This window comes from Porites lutea, chromosome 4 (genome assembly GCF_958299795.1).
Source record: "Porites lutea chromosome 4, jaPorLute2.1, whole genome shotgun sequence".
NCBI classification, from domain to species: domain Eukaryota; kingdom Metazoa; phylum Cnidaria; class Anthozoa; order Scleractinia; family Poritidae; genus Porites; species Porites lutea.
Genome location: NC_133204.1, coordinates 21,644,913 through 21,666,921, shown reverse-complemented (window position 1 = coordinate 21,666,921; position 22,009 = coordinate 21,644,913). Strand labels below are relative to the sequence as shown.

The 22,009-nt window shown below is 36.4% G+C and overlaps 1 protein-coding gene across 1 annotated transcript in view; it reads left to right on the top strand.

Moving 5' to 3' along the window:
- The first annotated feature begins 16,738 nt into the window (after positions 1-16,738).
- LOC140934388 (uncharacterized) overlaps positions 16,739-22,009 on the top strand; it is a 9,334-nt gene continuing 4,063 nt past the window's right edge. Inside the window, exons 1-3 of the mRNA XM_073384020.1 lie at positions 16,739-16,870; positions 20,551-21,036; positions 21,921-22,009. The exon at positions 21,921-22,009 is cut by the window's right edge and continues 154 nt beyond it. Coding sequence (XP_073240121.1) covers positions 16,801-16,870; positions 20,551-21,036; positions 21,921-22,009 — 645 coding nt within the window. The 5' untranslated portion in view covers positions 16,739-16,800. The remainder of the gene's footprint in view (positions 16,871-20,550; positions 21,037-21,920) is intronic.

Here is a 22,009-nt window from a genome sequence, read left to right as displayed (position 1 = left end):
TTGGCCCATCCGGTCTGTGGCCTTTCTGACACTCTATATAACCTGACTATTTGCGAAAAAGATGTCATTTGTGTTCAGTCGTCGAACTGTCAACATGGTTTACAAGAGAGTTTGCAGAAACTGTCCGATTTCATCGTGTAGGGCGAAGTACCTTGTCCAATTAGCTAACCATCTCGCGCATGTTCATCCGTTAGACCACATACAGCGAAGACAGTATTTACAAGAGGCGAAACTGCAACCTAAAGTTAAAGTCGTCGAGTACGAAAGTGAAGCGAATAATTCCGGAAAAAGTCACTATCGCAATCCAGTACAGAAACAAGAAACGGTGTACGAATGAATGAAGCCTCTTTTAAAGCAAAAGGTAAAAGACCGACTACAAAGAACAAGACAAAGCACAATAAACAAAGAAAGTCGAACTCTTGGCTTAGAGGCCATACGAAAATTGTGTAGACAGGGAAGGATTATTTGTGACCCTCCACAGGAATTTGATGCTAAAGGTGAAAGCACGCTCACGACACGCTTGCATGACACGCTTAGCGTGCCGTAGATCACGGATATGCGCATATTAAATTGAAAAAACAAAGACGGACACACTTGCCTTTGTCTTGGTAAATTTAACACGCTGGACCTTTTGTTTTTTTGTAGCGTGCCTTATGTCACGGTAAGTGTGCGAATTATAGCACGCCTAGCGTGCAATTTGGGTAAGACACGCTGAACACGCTTGATTATTAAAACTGCTAAGATGATAAAAATGGCTTGGGTTTTCAGCGGATTTAATCAGCATTGATAACTGGTCGGAGTGAATCAAATATACCAATTGAGACTGTTTTGGAATTTGATCGTAACCGTAGCCATTTGAAAATCACCACTTAATGGTCGTCTATCCTGAAATTAACGCGCGATCAGTGTAAACCAATTCCTCCGGCTGTCGGCTGTTGACCGGAATCGCAAAGAGGCCTGCTATCGCATGCGAGGCACTGAAGTTATGTCGACTGAAAATTATAGTTATGCCACCGGAATACTTATTAGCAGTAATGCACAGAGAAATGAAGTTGAAAAAATTAGTTTAATATATTTCTTTAAGCCATGCTGAGACGAACGAAGGTAAATAGGAGAAACAAAAACTGCCTAGAATTTTCTATATCTTGAGGAAGGCTAAACATTTCTAGATGACCGTTCTATGCATGTACAATTTTCGAAGTTTATCTAATAAATTCCTTACGATTTCTGAAGTGCCCCTGACGAACGAAGCGCTATCAATCATAATTTATGTGAAGATATCTCGTTACGCTATGCTAAGACAAATCAAGCGCTGTAAACGTGTACTATATCTCGTTTTTCACAGGACGAAAAAAAAAAAAAAAAGGATCTGTAAACTAAAAGCACTGTAGAATACTAGTAGACTCCGTTGCGAGAAACACAGAGGCAAACGTGTTTCCGTAAGCGGGTACATCATGGTAAGCCCGTTTTTCCACGTTTCCGTCGCTGCTTTCATAACAGACGAAACAATAACGATAATTCAGGAGCACTATAGAATATATTTCGTTTTTTAAAACTTTGATGAGACAAAACAAGCGCGATAAGTTTCAGGTAATACCATGCTAGGACATGTTGGAAGTTGAGCATGGTGAAATTTCAGGACTCATGAGTGAGGATTGTGGCGACGTAAATCTTACGCCATAAGTTTGATTCGCCCTCATTTATGGAACAATGGGATAATGTTCGTACAAAAATAAACAATAAGGGTAGAGGGAAAAGAAGAACAGTCGTAAAAAGGCTTCAAAGGCAAATTTAAGTTAAATTAAGAACTTTCTGAGATAAGGTCATTGATTTTTTTTCCGTGAAGTTAAGATTGTAATACTTAGCGTACGTATCTTTCTCTGGCATGGTGTTCCGCACCAAATGAAGTGTATTTTAAAACTGTTTGTGGAGTAGTTTAAAGCTATTTAAACGATTTAAGAACTATTTTTACCACAATCTGAGGTATTTTTATTATATTTCACGACTAAAACCAAAATAGCGTTAAAAGTTTGAATTGTATTTGACATCTATTTGAATAATATTTATAACATTTTCCCAGGTTTTAATTGTATTTGAAATATATTTGCTATCAAAGCTACATTTTAAATACAGTATTTAAACTATATTTTCGGAAAGAGAGTACTGGCGAGTTGCTAAAATCTTTTTAAATACCGTATTTAAACTGCATTTTGGAAAGAAGAACCTAAAATCAAAGATTTAAAAAGTAGTTTTTACAAGTAAAGTTCAAAATCAGGTTTTAATTAGGATGTTTAAAGACTATTTTGAATATACTTCCTCGTCTACGACCTTAAACACCTCATAAATAGCATAGTTAAAACATGTTTGAAGAAGGTTTAAGAGGCACTTCAATTTAAATTGTGATTTGAAATGACGAACATCTTGAAATCTCTCCAAAGAGGATTAAAACTAGCTGTTTTTATTGTATTTTCACAAACTATCCTCATTTAAAAGGTATTTAAATGGAAACCTGTTTCCAAACCTAACTTAAACAGGCTGTTTATAGGCTGTTTTGAAAAAAAACGGCTGTCTTATGGTGAGAAATATACTTCAAAGGAAAAAGAGGCAACCAAATTTATTTTCAAACAGATTTTAAATACTGTTTTCGGGGTATTTTTAAAAATTGATACCCGCAGTCGCGGACTTGAAAAACAAAATGCAATAGACATGCAGACACAGTCTGCCAAAAGAAATAAGAACTCGTCGTCTAGACACAGCCCATTCTACAAAGGCACTATTCATATAGATAAGCCATCTCGACAGAAGTATTTCATTGTCAATCCAAAAAATAATTGATGAGAATTCTCAATTCTGGACACATCCGATTTCTAATCATGCGCGTACTTAATAAGTAACCAGTAAGTATAAACGCCACAAAATTATCAAGCCTAAATCCGCTAACAAACCAAGACATTGAGCTGCCATACAGTTGGGAGCTAATGTATCTTCCAACAAAAACGAACAATCAGCCTTAAACTTCATCAGTCAAATAAAGTATCGAAATATGTATGCATTTCGAGCACATCGACCGGTTTGATAACGCGCGTTGTGTCGAAGTGTGTGACAGTGTAAAGATCTATCGATCCCCAATCATTATTCATCGAATCTCTCTGTGTATATCTCTACACAGCCAGATTTTAAATCAATCATTGATCAGTTACTAAGTTTTGAAACTTCCAAAATTCCCATCAACCATAACGTAACATTACCATGCAGTGTAATCTAAATACTGTAATCTAATCGATTTTGACACAGAACTGCAGTTACGGTGAACAAAGATAGAATAAGCCCTGAACAAAATTATATAAATAAACGCTCACCTCCCGTGTTGCATGAAGAACCAAACGCTCAAGAAATTTCCACACATCGTTATCCTACGTTCATAAATCATGCTGGATGAATGAAATTTGCTCGACTTACAGGACAACTCGGATTAATATTAATCCGTGGATTATAATAATAATAGATTATAATATGGTTATTATAATCCGGTAATAGATTATTATAATCCAGTAATAGATTATTATAATCCAGCAATAGATTATTATAACCCAGTAATAGATTAAGGCACGGCAAAAATTGGAAGGATTAGATTATTATTAATAATAATCATCCGGATTAATATTAATCTCTATTATAATCCGGGTGAGTGCAGCACCGGAAACAATAATTGGAGGAGGCTGGATTGTTGAAGCTGTCGAACAGTCGGCATCATTCTCCCAGATTAGAGATGGCGACATTCTTGTTCAAGTGAATGACAAGGCATGTATAAAGTATCGTTATCAATGCACACAGGATATGTTGTCTGCAAGGTCACTTGCCAACATAACTCTAGAGTTCTTCCGTCCAGCAGAAATTGGTGCCAACACTTCAGTCAATCATACGCCTTCGTGGATGCCAACAGCTAACCCATCAACAACAATGGCTCCTTCTATGACACCAATCCTGAAACCCAGTCCTCTAACACAAACTCCTACTTTAAGTCCAGCTTATACGCAGACGGTCCAAATCATGAAATGCTCCTTGGGAAATAACTATCTCTATGGATCAAACTCAGAAAGACTGAGTCTTTTAGAAATAACTGAAAAGATTCAAGGATTTCCTTTGATGATGTGCGCACTGACATCCCTTTCACTTTGTTATTTTTTTTATTACTTAAGATCTTTATTCTATTCTACGTTAAAAATCTTCATGGCCCTGCAAAAAATTCAGTTGCAACTGTATTACCAGCAGAGCTGAGACAAATGCCGACTTCTCCTACTAAAATGTAATAACGTATAATAAGGAGTGCGGTTATTGACTGAATGTAATTAAGAGTTTTGTTCACAAACTACTAGCACAAGTAGCAAATTCGTCGTGGTTAGAATAGAATATTTTCTTTATTGAGAGACTTGTACAAATTTGAGCTATGTGGGATTATATTTATCAGATTAATATTAATCCTAATCGTTTAAGGTACGGCTCAAAGCTCAGTTATGGATTATAATAATCTATTACTGGATCTAATATTAGGATTAATATTAATCTGATTAATATTAATCCTACATAAGATTAATAGTAATCCTAATTGATCAAGGCACGGCTCAAACCTCAGTAATGGATTATAATAATCTATTACTGGATTATAATAATCTATCACTGGATTATAATAATCTATTACTGGATTATAATAATCATTAGGATTAATATTAATCCGATTAATATTCATCCGAGTTGTCCTGGACTTAGCACGCGCCCGGGGACTTCCCGCGGAATAGAGTCACATGGTAAAACCACGTGCTAAGGAACAAAGCATCTATGTATTTCAAAATTATGGCGGACGGTTGTTGATGGTTACAACGTGCGTTGCGTTGCTTTTTACTGCGCAAAAAGAGTATTTGTCAACTCTGTGGACTGTCCAGACGCGCAGATTTTGTTTTAATCACGAATCAAAATGTCTCCGAGTTGTCAGCGACTGGCTTTTACTCTTAAAGAAACGGATCTAAGTTCAACTGGTGGATACACGTACTGTACCGGTGTTTGAGTCTTCGCGATGCGAATAAATGTGAGTACGATTGTTCCTTATTTTAGTATAATCTGTTATTGGAACGTCTAGGCATACGTGTTATGAAAAGGACAGTTGGATATCTGGCCTTTCGAAGAGCGCTGTCAATTAATTTATTACCAAGAGCCATTTTGGATTTTGTTTATATGCAGTGTTTGCATACCGGTCGTTTTGATACAAAGTAATTTCGATACACCAGGCGATGCAACTCGTTCAGATACAAATTGACTCAGTCGAGATGTACAACCAATATTTCGCGACATTTGTTTTTATTGCTCACGTGCAATAACTATACATCAGGAAATCGCAATATTGGCCGTTTTTATACTAGAGGACGCACTATTCGTCCAGACGGATAATGCGTCTGTGGCCGTTTTTATACTAAGGACGCATTATCCGACCAGACGAACTTGGGCAAACATTTGTAGTTCATCTAGTTATGCGTCTCAAGTATAAAGACGGGCACAAGACGCATTATACGTCTGGACAAACTTTCCTTCGAAATACGTCTTGAACGACGCACTACGAAAGGTAGTTCGTCTGGACGCATAATGCGTCTTGTGCCCGTCTTTATACTAGAGACGCATAACCAGACGAACTACAAAATGTTTGCCCAAGTTCGTCCAGACGGATAATGCGTCCTTAGTATAAAAACAGCCATTTTTGCAGTTTCACTGCTTAAGTTCGTATCGAAATGACTCTTTCCTTTACAGTTAATTGATCAGATTACATTCTTGCTCTCACGCCAAATGTGTCACGTTAAGATTAAGCTTTGTGTCCGTCCTCTTTCGCTCACACATAGCAATACCAACCACAAAACCAATAGTGAATGTTCTGGCTCAGGCCTTGCAAGCTTCATGATGATTTTAGTGGAATCAAATATTATTGTGTGTCTTGCCAGAATGAATGTATGTATAGTTGGCAAGTAAAATTCAATAATGAAATTATATATTATAGACATAGTTAACTTATTATGTTGACTCAGTTAAGCCTAAAATGGTTATTTTTCTGCTTGGGAATTCCTAAAAAGTTTCAGGAACATGATATTTTGACATTTCGTTTGTTACATGTAAACAATCAGGACCTTATACATACACTCACATGTACAGCTGGTTCAATAAAGGTTGCTTTGGGCATTGGGAATTGAGTAATAGTAAGCTATTGTTTGGTGGTGACTCAGGGAAGTCATATTGCATTGTTTGGTATGCCCAAATGCCCAATAACCAACCTTTACTTAATCAGCTATGTACAGTGTAGCTTCTGGAGAAGCGACAACCACAAGCTATAATTGACATCCAGTATTTTCATTGATTACATTTTAAACCAAAAACTTATAATAATCTCTTGTCCATGCAAAAAAATATGTAGTGACTTTGTTAACCTCTGCATCCTGTATTCCTGATGCATAAAAATCCCCAAAGATGCAAAATAATAATATTCATTGCATGCATTCCACTGGATGCAAAGGTCCATAAAAAATCTGAACATGTGTATTTTATTTGTAGAAATATCTCGTCTGTGTATTCTGTGGCAGTAATTATGGCTGTTGTTGAAGGATGCATATTTCCTTTAGCCTTTAGAAGGACTGTATTTTAATTTCAGTTTACAACAGTTTATTTTCTACTACTGTAGACAACTAGAAGAATTTACAAGAAAATAATTATAAATAAATAAATAAACAGAACATACAGTAGTGGGACACCCAAAAGCTAAACTAAACTAGCTAGCTAGATCACAGTTAATTTTTATCTTTGTTTCGGAAAGGCCAATAACATCAACTTAATGCTGTAGATCTGATAGCAGCATTGTCAAACCATCATGGTTAGCAGAAAGGCTTCTTATGTTGAAATGAATAAGAAAAGAAAGGCATAGATTTGCTCTGAGAAGGCATAGATTTGCTCTGATTTGCTCTTTGTACTGCAGTAATACAGAGTTTTGGAGTCTGTCAAGCTAATAAGTCAGATTAACTGTCTGGTTACACAAAGGCCCAAGCATTTTCGATCACAGACTTTTTTTTTACGTGGGGCTCGATCTTTCTGGACTGGGACTCAATTTTTTTCACAAGATGAGTCCCAGGACTCACCATAACTATTTGTAACGAAAATCACTGAATATATATTCACGTCTCCAACTTTTCCATTGAAAAGCAATACCGCCCAAACATTTTGTTGCTTCATTCTTGTAGTTAACTCTTTGAAAATAGACAAGTAATGTCCTTTTCTGACAATCCCAAAGAACTGTTGTTTATTTAAGCTACGCAGATATCCCTGCCAGTTTCTTTGTATGCCTGTACTAAAGTGTATCTAGCATCAATTCTGTTTGCCTTGTTCATATTCCTTATTCACTAAAGAACAGTAATTTATCAAGTCCTAAAAAAGACGTTTTCTCAGGACCTACGCCTGGATGAGAGTGAATCCTCACTTTTTTCTCTAAATTCAAACAATTTTATACAGACACCCATAGAGTACCGAAGTGTGACGTCATAGAAAGTGAAATTTGTGAAATTATGGGATTTGTTCAGATATTTCGAAAGAACAACGTCCAAGACACCTACTCGCCAAAAATTAGCAATTTGGAGCAGATTGTCTCTGAGATATTAACCCAGTTATGCTCCGATGACTCCATACAAATCCTTCTAAATCTTACCTGGTTCCTAATCTTATGAACCAAGCCAAATTTAGAAGGATTTGTATGGAGTCGTCACAGCATAACTGGGCTAATATCTCAGAGACAATTTGCCCCTAATTGCTAATTTTTGGCGAGTAGGTGTCTTGGACGTTGTTCTTTCAGAATATCATAACAAATCCCATAATTTCACAAATTTCATTTTTATGACGTCATCACTTCGGTACTCTATTGACTAATAGTTATTAGGACAATGCTAGTAATAATAACTTAAGGAATAAAAAAACCTTTTTTCAGTCAACAGATTCTGTCACAACTAATCTTGGTTAATCTTACTAATACGGTTTCTTTCTTATCAACTGTTTGCTGTAATAAGACCTGCAGTGTACATGTGCTTTTTTCAAATTGAAAAAAATAATACTATTACTTGATTGAAACATCATGTCAATGTTCACAGATTGTTATGTTTAATGATGCTAGTGTCCTGTTTTCTTTCTCTAGCTGAGTACTTTTTAAATTTTTTTTATGGTCCCCTCAGTGTCTGTATTAACAGAGAACTTTTCACTTTTTGATTAAAAGTAATATATGGCAAACAGTCATGGCATGCAGACTTCTTGTGAAAGTAGGACATTATCATGGAAATTAACAACAAAAACAGACTGTGATGTACAATTAAGAACTCAGATGCTATCAATACAGTGTAGATTATATATTTTGTACCCTAACCCTCATTCCTGAATTAATGGTGGAGGAAAATTGCCTGTCCCAGCAACAGTGCAAGTTACTTAATGATTGTTGGATAAGGCAGCTAGAAGGTATCTTATTATATTTAGCTTAGTTTTGCCAATTACATGTACAGTTAACAATTAATGAATGAGGCGGAGTATCTTATGAAGAATTAATTATGGACATCTCGGAGGGTGTTATCCGCCTCGATGGATAACACCCTCCTCGATCTCCATAATTCTTCATATGATACGAAAGCCGAATTCAATAATAGTTTTATTATTCATTCAAAATAATTCCTACTTTAAAAACATGGCTAAAACATGCTAACCTCCATCGACCCATCGATGTTAAGTTCATCTTCGATAGTGCACGTTTAGGTTTGTCCAGCTCCACAAATATTCTCCAAATAGCAGATGTCGCCCTTCGAGTTGTCTTCTTGCTACATTTTTAGCTATGTTTTCGGCTAGTTCTTAATCTTGAAACGAGTGAAATGTCCGCCATTTTTCAAGTTGACAATCAAAACAACTCAACCCCGTCCCCAGGTCATCTCGGTTAACAGTGCCTTAACCTGCGAAAACGCTGCATTTTTGACGTCATTTCCTCGTTAAAGACAAAATTCTTCAAAATTTGGTCATCAGTAACTGGTTATGGTGAATTAATCGAGTGCTTTTAGCCAATCAGAGTCAAAAAAATATTTTGAATGAATAATAATACTTGTTATTATGAAACTTTGCCTTAGAGAAGAAATTACCTCTAAGCAATATTAAATCAAGCTTCATGAAAAACAAACAAATGTAATTATGTCTTTCCGGCATTCTTATTTCTTTCAGTTATACCAGTGAAGTCTATTCTAGTTTTTGTTAATTTGGCCTATCTGTTTCCAGATCTATAGCTGTTGTTTCATTGAATGATCCTCAGCATCCAAAGAAATGAGTGTCTGATAGGCCAGGGCTAGTGGATTTCGCCATCGGACTAGTGATTTTTGTTCTTAGCTTGCCCGACAGGCAAGTGCCGTTTTTTTGGGGGGGGGGGGGAGGGGGGCGGGGAGAATTCATATTACAGAAGGATTGTAATCAATCCTGCCAATCAAAAAGGGTTTTGGGGCTAGTTGAAACGACTTGTGGGCTATAGTACATGCTAGCTACAGCTTGCCCGAATGGCAGGCTGTAAAACTGACTTTCTTTGCACCCTGGGTCCTTTAGTGTTTCACTAGGCAGTTATTACTGTACCAACAACTTGTGACCTTTGTTTTGTTCAAATGAATTTGGCTAATAGTTGTATTATAGTAGGAAAGAAAATAAACTATATCTTCCTTTAGAAATCTTTATTATACCTTTAGTTAGTGATTTCATTAGACAATTTTAGAATACACTTTTCTAGTGGTGTTGTAATTTTTAACAAACAATCATTCAACTGTATGTGAATATGGTGAGTTTCAAAGAAAATTCCCAAGACATACATGTACGTGGTTTAGACAACTCCAGATATAAGTGATGTCATTTTTAAAGGGTTTTTCAGCTGGCTTTTAAGAGTGTCTTTGAAAACTTGCTTTTATTTTCAATTTTTGTTACAAAGAAAATGGTTAAATTTTTATTTTTTTTTGTAATTAAGAACAGGTTAAAATACCATCAAAAACAGGTTAAAACACCTTTAAAAGCAGATTAAAACACCATTAAAAACAGGCTAAACAGGGTTAGAAAACACTTAAAGGCAGTTTAAAACACCATTCAAAACAGGTTCAAACACCATTTAAAGCAGGTTAAAACACCTTTAAAAACAGGTTAAACACCATTAAAAACAGGTTAAAACACCATAAAAAACAGGTTAAAACACCTTTAAAAACAGATTAAAACATCATTATAAACAGGCTAAAACACCATTGAAAATAGGGTTAGACAACATTTAAAGGCAGGTTAAAACACCATTTAAAGCAGCTTAAAACACCTTTAAAAACAGGTTAACACACCATTAAAAGCAGGTTAAAACACCTTTACAAACAGATTAAAACATCATTATAAACAGGCTAAAACACCATTGAAAACAGGGTTAGACAACATTTAAAGCCAGGTTAAAACACCAATTAAAACAGGTTAAAACACCATTTAAAGCAGCTTAAAACACCTTTAAAAACAGGTTAAAACACCATTAAAAGCAGGTTAAAACACCTTTAAAAGCAGGTTAAAACACCTTTAAAACAGGTTAAAACACCATTAAAAGCAGGTTAAAACACCATTAAAAATAGTATTTATTACCTGTTTTAAATGAAGTTCTCAAATACAATTAAAACAGTTTTAAAAATATATCAAAAATATGTTAAAAATAGTGTTTGGTTTGGTACGGGAAATTGTTTTGTTTCTCATATGCAATGGAAAGTGGCATGGAAATTTTTCACTCTAAGGTTAGCATTTTGTGAATATTTCTTTAGAAATTAGTTTCTGTGTAAAAATTTGGTTGTAAATATAAAAGCGACTGTTTTTTTATGTCTTATCTTAAATTCCGTTTTGTTTTAATTTAGTCCTCAAGGCACTACCAAGTTTCAGGAGGATGACAAATCCACTCGTGCATCAACGTAAAATAGGAATTTAAAAGACGCAGTACACTTGCGCGACATACTAAAAAATTATTTTCGCGCCGCTTATAGTCTGCTACACAGCCGTTTCAGTGGAAGGAGCGTTGCGTGACGACACTAAAGCGGCCGTGTAGCAGACTACTTAAGACACTTAAATAATTGTAGGCCGTAATACTTCTGATGACGCTAATGATGGTTGTAAAACAAACGGTAATCACAAGAAAGACAACAGGATGATTACGGAATTTGGACAATAAGACTGAAGCATACGCGATGTACTATTTCAAAAAGAACAGATTTGCATAAATTGTTTAAATGCCGGTTTCGCTTTTTGTGTTATTGCCGGCCGGATCAATTAAGCAACATTGCAACCGTGCTGGAATTTTGGTACATCTAGATTTAATTTGATCACTACGATCCTTGCAATCGCTAAAAAATAAATACAATTTAGAGATCCTGGCACTTGATCGCTGTTTGATCGCTGCGATTGCTGCGATCGGCGAGAAAGTGACTAAAGTCCGAAAGATCACTGTTTCTGAGAAAATTGCAAATGTGTTATAAATTAAGGAAATTAAGATAACCTTTGCACAGCTTCGTCGGTAAACATTTCTGGAAAGAACTTTGATTAAGCAATGCTAATAAAGTTCTACCCATAAATCCACTAGGTCTCACCATTCACTGTTTATACTTTTCAATCGACAACATTTTTTCAATCAGATACTATCGCTGCGATCGCTGAGGTAAAACTTTTTCTTTCTCGATAGTTACCAAAAAAGGGTGCCGTCCATAATCATTTGCGGTTCCTTTTTGTAGAGGAAATTTATTTAACTTATAAATAGCACGCCTTGCGTGCTTTTGCGCACACTGAAAGCGTGTTGTGCTTTTTCGCACGGGGCTTTTGTTTGAAAACTTTAACACGCTCTTTTGTTCGACTTGCTCACGCTTAATTGTCTCAAGCGTGTCCTCTGAAACAAAAGAAACTGCTAATGAGGCAAGATTGCAAGCGTGCTAAAGCGTGTTAAAATAAATTCTTTTGTTTTAAAGTAAAGGCGTGTCGTGCGCGTGCTTTCACCTTTGGCATTAAAATCCTGTGGAGGGTCACATTTAATATTCCTCGAAATAGAACCGGGAAAAAACGGATTTGTAATAGTCAGTCAAAAGATTAATTTTCATTCCTTTTCTTTTCAAATCGCTATGTATTTGACCCTTTTTCTTATTGGTTTTTAATAAAGTTTTTAAAACGGTATCTCTCTTGTGATATTATTGCTAGCAATTATTAGTCGCGTGTTTTAATTGATCCTTGGTTAAGTTATTTAAAATTGTTTATATAATAATACGTCAAGGTGCTCCCTTGGGTCTAGCTGTAGAGATGAACTACTAATTTCTATTCAAACTTTGGGCTTGTGAACTCGCATAATTGACTGACTAACGGCGTGTGAATTGACAAGACCATAAGCTCATCAAGCGCTGAGACTTCAATTTCTTTTCCTCAAGACAGAACGGAGAAAACGCTTTTGTAATGGTGAGTTAAAATTGAAATAGAGAGTTTTCAGCTCCACTTTGTGTATGTGTGTATGTGTTTTGTTTATATTATCCGATTTTTAGCGCTAAATAAGAAAACATGTGTTGCTAGGCGATCGCACCTCTTATTCCTATTTTTTTTTTAATGGACATTCCACTCATTAGGAACAAGAATGGAGTTTATTTAAGAACCAAAAGAGTTACGGTTTTGTTTAGAACCACTTGTTGTTATCTATAGAATTTTTATACCCTGTGCAATACTAAGATTGACATTTTTGCTTGAAGGTAGTGTTTCACTTTGATGCGCTTCGACCTCGTTTTCATGTTTTGCCCGAGTAATTAGTACCATTTCGTATTCGCCTAACCTCCTTTTTCCTTCTTTTGAAGTAAAGATATTTGAGTTGACCTCTGTGCCTTGGTTTTGCTTATAATGGATTTTTAGTGAAAATAATTTAATGATTAAAGATTTTTCATTTAGTATAATCTGCAAAGAAAATACGTTCAAAATTTGCCCGCTTTTATTTTGGCCACATAACAGTTTCTACAATATCCAAGACTATAGCAAATAGCTGATCAATAAAAAATCACTTTTCTATTTATAGAATATTATCTCTACATTTTTTTATGACTTCACCCCCTGGGTATTGTGACGTCACTTGCTCCCTGCCAGCTAAAAAATAAGCTATGACATCATCCTATCTTAATGGCATGCATCACGTCATCGACATTAATTTATGCCACTCAAAAAGTTAATTAAATCCACAAAAAAACGGAGTAAAACATCCCTCCTACACTACTCAGGTCTGGGTATTGCTTCTGATTGGTTGAAGCAAATTTCCCACGCGACCCGCTCCTGCGAAAAGATACTTTCTTGAGCGAACTTTGACCCTCGACAATGTCCAGTTACTAAGAGTTTATAAAGGTTCCTTGACGAAGGGAACACCAGTAATTACAGCATACTTTCTCGTTTTCATTACGTTTAGTTAAACAACAAATTTGAAGCTAACGTAGAAACATAGGGCACTCTACCTAGCTTTGCTTAACATAAAAACGCTGCCCTTTCGGAGACACTTCATGCGACCTGACTTGCCGGGTCAATGAGCCCAAGTTAAAGCCTTTTACTAGAGTATGCGGGAAACCTTCGGCAAAATTTGTTTTATGTATCTTGCTATAACGGCTACAACCCGCTTTGTTGCAGATGTCACTGATGTTTTTCACAGCACGCTTTTATTTTGTCTTCGTAGTATCAGCCTTACCCACGGTCCTTTACTTAATTTATTGTTATTACTTTATCAGAACTTTAAGTAAAGCTTAATGTTTAATATGATTATCCTTTGTAAGAATCGCTGGTTTATATATCCGTACAATTAGCCAATTTCCTTGATTTTTGTTTTCTGGTCAAGTGACCTTCTAGGTAACAAAAATTTTACATCAAATACGAAAATACATAGAAATATTCAGTGGGGATATTTCCTCAAGTTCAAGGTAACCTGTCCTCTAACTAAAAACATAGCGATTTGAACCAAATTTTCAAAACACAAGACCATGCTCCCTTTGCAATAAAATATTTTAAACAATTAATGTGAACATCTGAATATATAGCAAAATCATTTCACCAAAACGTTCAGAATTGTAGGCTTTAAGTTTATTAAACTAAATAAGCGATAAAGTGTGTGTTAATAAACACACAAGTACAGGAGGCAAAGTTCTCCTTTTTAGATATAGCTAATGATACGTCCTTGCTATAATCGTAGGTAGCAAAGTAACGCATGCAATGTTCAATTGCAGCAGTTTCAATGAACATTTTCCTTAAATGAAATTGCCTTTACGGTACAATTTTCGACCAATGAAACAAGAATTTACCCAGAACGTTGGTTAAGAGTGATTTTTTACATGGGAACTGGAATACTCAGAGCACCCACATTCAAGGCTGGTGTCAGTAAAACGCGTGGTCAGGGTCGAGGTGTTGGCCGGGGATGGGGTCGGGGTCGAGGTGGGGGGCGGGGAAGGGGTCGGGATCGGAGTCGGGATCGGGTCGTGGTCGGGGACAATCCTTTTTTTTAGAAATATGTTTTTTTTATTTTAAGAATACTGTTTAAGGGTTAGGGTTAGGGTTGCCACCAACCCTAACCCTAACCGTAAACCTAAAACAGCATTCTCTAAAAAAAAAAGATACACCCCGACTCCGACCCCCTGTTTTACTGACACCCCACATTCACACTACCAAAAAACACTTACGGAATAAATTTTATGTTTTGTCTACCTTTACTGCCCAACATAGTAACTCATAAATGCTACAAATTCTGAAAGTAACCAGTAATGCTACTTCTTAACTGCATATTTTCACAATCTCCAAAACAACGGAAAAAATGGAAAAACGTTAAAGCATCCCGCCTTTAAGCAAATTGTGATTTGAAAGATTGCCTGCAATGTGCAGGACTTGACTTCAGATTTCAGGCAACATGGTTTTCAAAATACCAGCAGGTAGATATCTGCATCTAAACTGTCAATTCCTACTAACATTTTCATTTGTTACAGCAAAACAGGCATTTGGGTGGTGACTCTCTGGAGATATATACAACAACTGCTTGCTGACTGGGAACATTATCAACAGAGTGGGTCATTGCTTGCATGCAAATAGCACAAAAAACTGCATAAAATTCCCTTTCTTTTAACTTCTTGGTCCTGCGATTCTCGTATTTCTAGCTAAATATTCAACCAACGTAGGGACGGGAAACCTCCAGTGGACTGAAGTGAATGTTAGAAAACGATTGATCGAGTTTTTTATGGATAAAATCAAAGGTTTACCGACAGCCTTTGTTAGCGGGAGGCTAAAGTGGAATTGCTGGTTTTTAGTGTGGGACCTGTAGATTCCGCCACTAGGTGAGACATTTCTTCTGCATGGTTGGTTTTCTTTACTTTGTTTGTTCTCCTTTAAAAATGTTTTAGCTGTTTATGGCCTCTACGGCAAGGAACCCAAATTGATTTATTCACATTCTTTTGTACAGATTTAATCCAATCAGAAGCCAGCTGAAAACTGTCCTCAACTTCTGATTGATTATTGTATGCATGAAAGAATATGAGTTAATTAAAGGAGGTTTACACTTTTGGGATCCCTGCTGTTAATCCTGGTTACTAATTTTAAGGAGCAAAGCAGACAGCGACCATTGGGAGGCAGTTTCAAAAAATTGTGATTTTTGTGTGAACAGTGGCTCATGCTTTTCAAGCTGTTATTTTTTTTTTCTTAGGGAGATGGGTCTGCAGCAACAATATCTACCTTATGTAACTAGAGAAACAGCGCCTCTCATGCCCATGCATTCACTACATGGAAAAGGACACGAACTATATTTACTGAACACTAATGTCGTTGCCATATGCGCCATTTTCAAGTTAAGCTTAGCTACAGTTTAACTACATGTTCCCCATACCATAATGCAATCTGCTCAGTTTTTCTGCAAAATTTTACATAAACATTTGTTTTCAGTTTCTTAAGGGACGCTTGTTAGTACCAGGAGAAGTTGCAAACAAACCTTTAATCACATGTTGACGATGACATGTTTGATCCTACGTATCCTTCATAAATAGCTATTATTTCTCGAGTTCTTTATCTTGCTGCTGCGCGATGTTTCCTGAACTGCCCTAATCTTTCTAGTATGTAATTACCACCGCCTTCGTAATAATTTTAAGTTGCTTAAAAATAATATAAGCAGAATAAAAAATCATCCATGGTTTTTCGGAAAGAAAGATACTATTTTAAATTATTCATGATTAAAATGTGTATAATTAATAACTGTGAAGTAATTGAAAGAACTAAACGAAAAAGAGATCGATAAAGTTAACTGTTAGGACCTTTTTTGGTTTCGATGGCTAATCAAGGAGGTTATAAAAATAGCTGCTGAAAGTGTTTGTTAAGTATTTGAAGACACCAACTGGGCTATAGGCCTTAGGCCGTAACGCGCACGTTACAGTTTTTTAATGAAGAAAAGTAGTACTTAGTCTTAGGCGAAGCAATTACTGCATGCTTAGACCCCAACTGAAATCTTATATTTTTACTCGACGTATCTGTCCAGTTGTCTAAGTTTTCCTTATCGAAATGTTAGAAACCCTCTGCTTTCACCAATTGAATTAAAGAAAACAATTTTAATTGTGACGCAAAATTACATAAATTTTAACTTAGCCTTTTGACGATCTTCTAATCAAAGATTGTTCAAAGGCGAAGCACATACATGTCAGACGTCTCTGAAGTTTGGCACTTGCTCTATATTTTGGTGACATGAAATTGGTTACTGCTTGCATGATTCAGATTTGTCCCCTTCTTTTTCAGCTTTTTCTTTGGAACAAAGGTAAGAGCGAAGTTTACGCCTTCTTCCACCCTTCAAAAAGGGCTGTGCGAAAATAAATAATTAGGTAGAAATCTTTTAGTATCAATGAATCTTCTTCGATCAAAGTATTTTTTCAAACCAAAAATACAAAATATATAGTTGTAGCTTGAGGAATCAGCCTTGCTTTCTGGCTTTAAATGCACAGATGACACTTTTTTGGAGCCTCAACTGACATGAACTTGCTGTGCACACATACAAATGGCTAAGAAAGTTATTACAAAAAAAACCCCGTGTTTCCCCTTAAGGTACGCTTTTTGTCTCGAAACTTTGACTTGGTAAGGAAAAATCGATCAGAAGCCGGTCGAAAAATAATTTCATAAATATTTTTTAAGTTGAAAGCTTAAATAAAGTAAGTTATTAAAATTGCAGATGAATTTAATCACTAATTACAAGAAAAAAAATTGTTCTATTCTCTCTCATAAGCTTAACAATCGTCTTTTGTTCGGCGTATCAAACAGTGAAAGTGAGTATCATGGTCTCTAAAGCAACCTTTCGCCATCGGACCGAAGTATTTTTCATCGTAGATAATAATACAGAGCAATATTGCTCAAAACAACGCTGGAGTAAATTTTCTTTGTACTGCTGTCATCTGCCATCAATAACTAACTTCTGCTGAGAGAAAAATTAACATTACAAAAAACTTCAGTTAATGCAACACCCAAAAGTGTGCTAAAAGTGTGCTAAAAGTGTGCTATGCACACATACAAACGGCTAAGAAAGTTACTATAAAACAACCCGTGTTTCCCTTTATGGTACGCTTTTTGTCTTGAAACTTTCACTTGGTAACGAAAACTCGATCAGAAGCCGGTCGAAAAATAATTTCATAAATATTTTTTAAGTTGAAAGCTTAAATAAAGTAAGTTATTAAAAATGCAGATGAATTTAATCACTAATTACAAGGCAGAAATTGTCCTCTTCTCCCTCAGAAGCTTAACAATGGTCTTTTATTCGGCGTATCAAACGGTGAAAGTGAGTATCATGGTCTCTAAAGCAACCTTTTGCCTTCGGTCCGAAGTATTTTTCATCGTAGATGATAATACAGAACAATATTGCTCAAAAAAACGCTGAAGTATATTTTCTTTGTACTACGGTCATCACGGTAACCAACTTCTGCTGAGAGAAAAATTAACATTACAAAATACTTCAGTTAATGCAACACCTAAAAGTCAACAAAATCATGGACTAAAAAAATGGATAATTTTTGTTCTTAATTGTAGTGTCCCTGGAAACGATGCGCCAACCTAAGCTAAACTAGATATAACAACTCAAGGAAATTAAAGCATGGGTCTTCTATTTAATTCCTCAAAAACAGGGGGGGGGGGGGGTGGCCTAACTTCTTAAGCTTTCAATATAGCACAAAATAACTTAAAGGAGCTGTGTCACGAAATTCAGCCAAATTGGGAAATTACAAAATCCCGTTAAATTAAGAGAAACATAAAAATAACCGCTTAAAACTTTAAAGGAAGGTTAAAATAACGTAACAGAAACAACAGATGCCACGGATGGGCAAAACTGAAGCAGATTGAAACGGATTGAAATTAGGATTTTTGAAAACTGTTCAGCCTTACAGTTTTTCAAAGTTGAACCCTGCTGCTTGCAACTTCAAAAATAATGGTCAGGAGACATATTTGTTCGTCTCGGATCTCTGATTTTGTCATTTACATAGAGGATATTACATGGTCGCGCGGGGATACGAATTTTATCTTCGAGTGCTGAAAGTATCTCTCACGAGTGAGCGAAGCGATTCCTACATAAAACACAAGTTTGGTTGCACCTTCTTTGATTGACTGCTAACATAAAATGATGACATTTCTAATTTACGTTTTTTTCGCGCAAAATGGCCGTTAAAGGTCACGTGACCTTATTTATATATTTTTTTACTCGGAATCGCATAAACTTTTGAGAGTCATTATTTTACTCAAGTTTTGTCGCTATAGGCCTTAATGCTCAAAATAGAGACCACTCCTCCACCTTTTGAGGGAAATTGAAAAAACACCCGTGCCTTAATTTCCCTGAGTATGCTACAGCGTGTCTGGTCCCCGTTATAACTTTGACCGTGTGATTGTTTGATTGCCGGTCTGATTGCGCTTCCAATCGGTAGCGCGGGCTGACGAGGAGACAGGCCATTATAGGTCTTATAGAATGACGCCCGAGGTATTGGTAAGACGAGAAAAATCTCGACTAATGTGCAAGTAAGTTAATGTAACAAAGGGGTAACAAAAGAACTAATCAAAGCGCGGGATTCTTTACAAGATGCTGACAGTGCATGCGGATTCACTTCTTTCTCTCTCGTTGATACTTAGCGATAGGTATAAATACATGTCATTTTGCAGCGTACAAAACTATCTTGAAAAATAGACGTCAAATAGGAAACTACTCGTCAAGTATAAAGAATAGTTTTAGGATTGAAGAGATTACCATGTATGTCAAAAAAAAAAAATCGCTGTAAACACGAAAATCTGGACTACAATGTTACAAGATATGTAAACATTGAAGTAGCCTAAAACAGTTTCCTTCCTTCAAATGAATTCCCGGTTATCATTTTGAAAGTAGAAAACCGACGCTAGCTCATTTCCATAGTAAAATTAAAAGAATTCTGTGACTGCAGCTCAATTCAAGGTTTAGGTCTTTCACTCCCACCAATTAAAAAAAAAATGGCGAACAAACAGTCGAAGCTCTCCTTAAGATTATTTGTAACAGACATTTTACAAAGGAAAACCTGATATTCCGGTTGGATAATCAAATGGTTCGCGTCATTCCGTTTGCGAAGTTTAGGTAATCAAACATGGGCTGTAGTTTGAGGCGATAAATTTTTCCCTCTTTTCAGTCTGTTCAGCTGATTTGGGTATACTTTGTGTCCGGTCGGCCTTTCACCACCTCAAATTTTATAGCCGTATGTATGTGCACACGATTTCCAACCTGTTGGTTTGTGTAAATGGTAATCATAAGCACCTCAGGTCCCGGTTTGAACCACCCGATAAATCTCTTAAGTAAAATCCAACTAGTAGTCTATTGGTTGAGCTACTACTAGGCTATATGTTATAGCCCTCTAGTATCGAAAAACGCCGGCTTTTTGACAGCAAAAAAGGATTAAAGTCTAGCTTTAAGCAGCTAAAATTTTTTTATTCTCGATATTTTTGACCAACTAGTTGTATTTTACTAAAACAATTATTTCTCTCGCCCTCATGGCCTCTGAGTCAATAGCCCATTCGGTCTTCAGCCTCACGGGCTATTGACTCAAAGCCTCGAGGAATAATTGTCAAATAGAGCGCATAAGTATTAGGTAAACCAATTGCGCTATCCACTTGACAGAGATCTATCCACTGGATATTGTTATCCACCTTTCGAGCAACTGGACCTAGCTCTGGTTAGCACCAGCATTGTAAAACCTCGTTGACTGTGATTTACTGTATTAGCTTTATCAAATAAGGCTCTGATAAGTGACCGAACCGTGTCCGTTAACAATCGGATAAGATATCTACACCAACTGACGGACAAACAACCCTTGGCCGTTTTATTTCAGTTGATAGCCCTGGTTAGAGGAAAAAGCATTTCTTCCCCTAATTACTGAAACTGCGTCAGATTATCGAGGCTGTTCATATACTGACAATATGTATCTAACTAAAGTATTCCCTCTGCAGTTCTAGCCTTTTCTTCTACTTTGTCACCGACTGCAAGGCCTTCCAACACACCTTTTCAAACGTCGTTTACCAGTCGATATACTACGCCGGGGCCTACAACCTCTTGCACCGTGCCTCTCAGTGGAAAACGAGGCACTTTTGATACACCAGCATTTCGACCCACAAGTGTGCCTTGTTCATCATTCAATAGATGGCTTATTACAGTTCCTAAGGGGCACTATGTTGAGATGACTCTAGAAAGTGTAGACATGGGTTTACGAGCATGCTTCCTCGACACATACGTGATAGTACGAGATGGACATTCTAGACTTAGTAACGTACTTGGCATTTATTGCGAACAAGAAAACAAGCCTCAAAACATCAGTTCTAGCGGTAACAAGATGCTTGTGGACATTGTTCGTGGTTGGAGATGGCTTCAAACTAATCCATACCAAGAAGGTCCCGGATTTAAAGCCCGTTATGTTGGAAGACAATTGCAAAATGGAGGTAGCACATTAATCATGGACAAGGAATATTGTTTTTTATAAGATAAGCTCCCGATCCATTCAGTTTCTTATAATACTAGTTTCTACTTCTGATTTCTTTTAGTGAAAGATTTGTCACTGAAATAAGCATTCAAAATAAGGTCTCAAGGCAGAAAAAATGTAACGGTCAGGAACGAATTTTACTCGAAGTTGAAGTAGTATATCGAATTTTACACCAGTTACACTGCCTCTTCACTTTAAGGGATCAAAAGAGGGTTGAAAAGACCGCGTTGCGGAGAATTCTCAGGGGCACTCATCAACGATTTCCTTCTAACTACTTTGAAACACTCTTTAGACTACCCAGAGTGCTTTTATATCTCTAGAAATGCGCTGCATTGTAAGCGGCGCTATAAAGTTTTTTATCTGTTTGGCTGCCAGAGCTTCAGTATTATTTTCCCGAAAATTTTAGATTCAATTTAATGTATTACGAAAGTGAGAATTTTTCTGATTCTTCTCTCTATCACCGATTTGAATCCGAAAATTTAAAGTTTCGTTTTTTTTGCAACGAAAATGGCCTTACCTGGAGAGTGAAATGTGAAAATTTAACGCCAGAAAATCGTAGAGAATTTATAAGATAAGCTTCGAAATTGAATATTCTAGTAGAATTGTAGGCACTATTTGCTTTTAGCTCCGAACAGATATTTTGCAGAAAACAGTCGTTGGATTCCCCTCTTGTTGTTTTTGAGGAACATTTAACAACAAATTATAATTCTAGAAAGGAGTTAAGTTGTTAGGAGTTAAGTCTATCTAAACAGTTGACTAAAAGCCTGCACACTTCTAGCGCTGAATGTCGAAAGATGACATATACTCTATCCGCAATGATTAAGTTATCTTTTGGTTACACAGATTCTCCTCAATTTTTGGAGCCGATGCAAGAGGTAACAGTGACTGGATACGTGACAACTTTGTGGTGTCAAGCACAGGGTTCCCCTGCC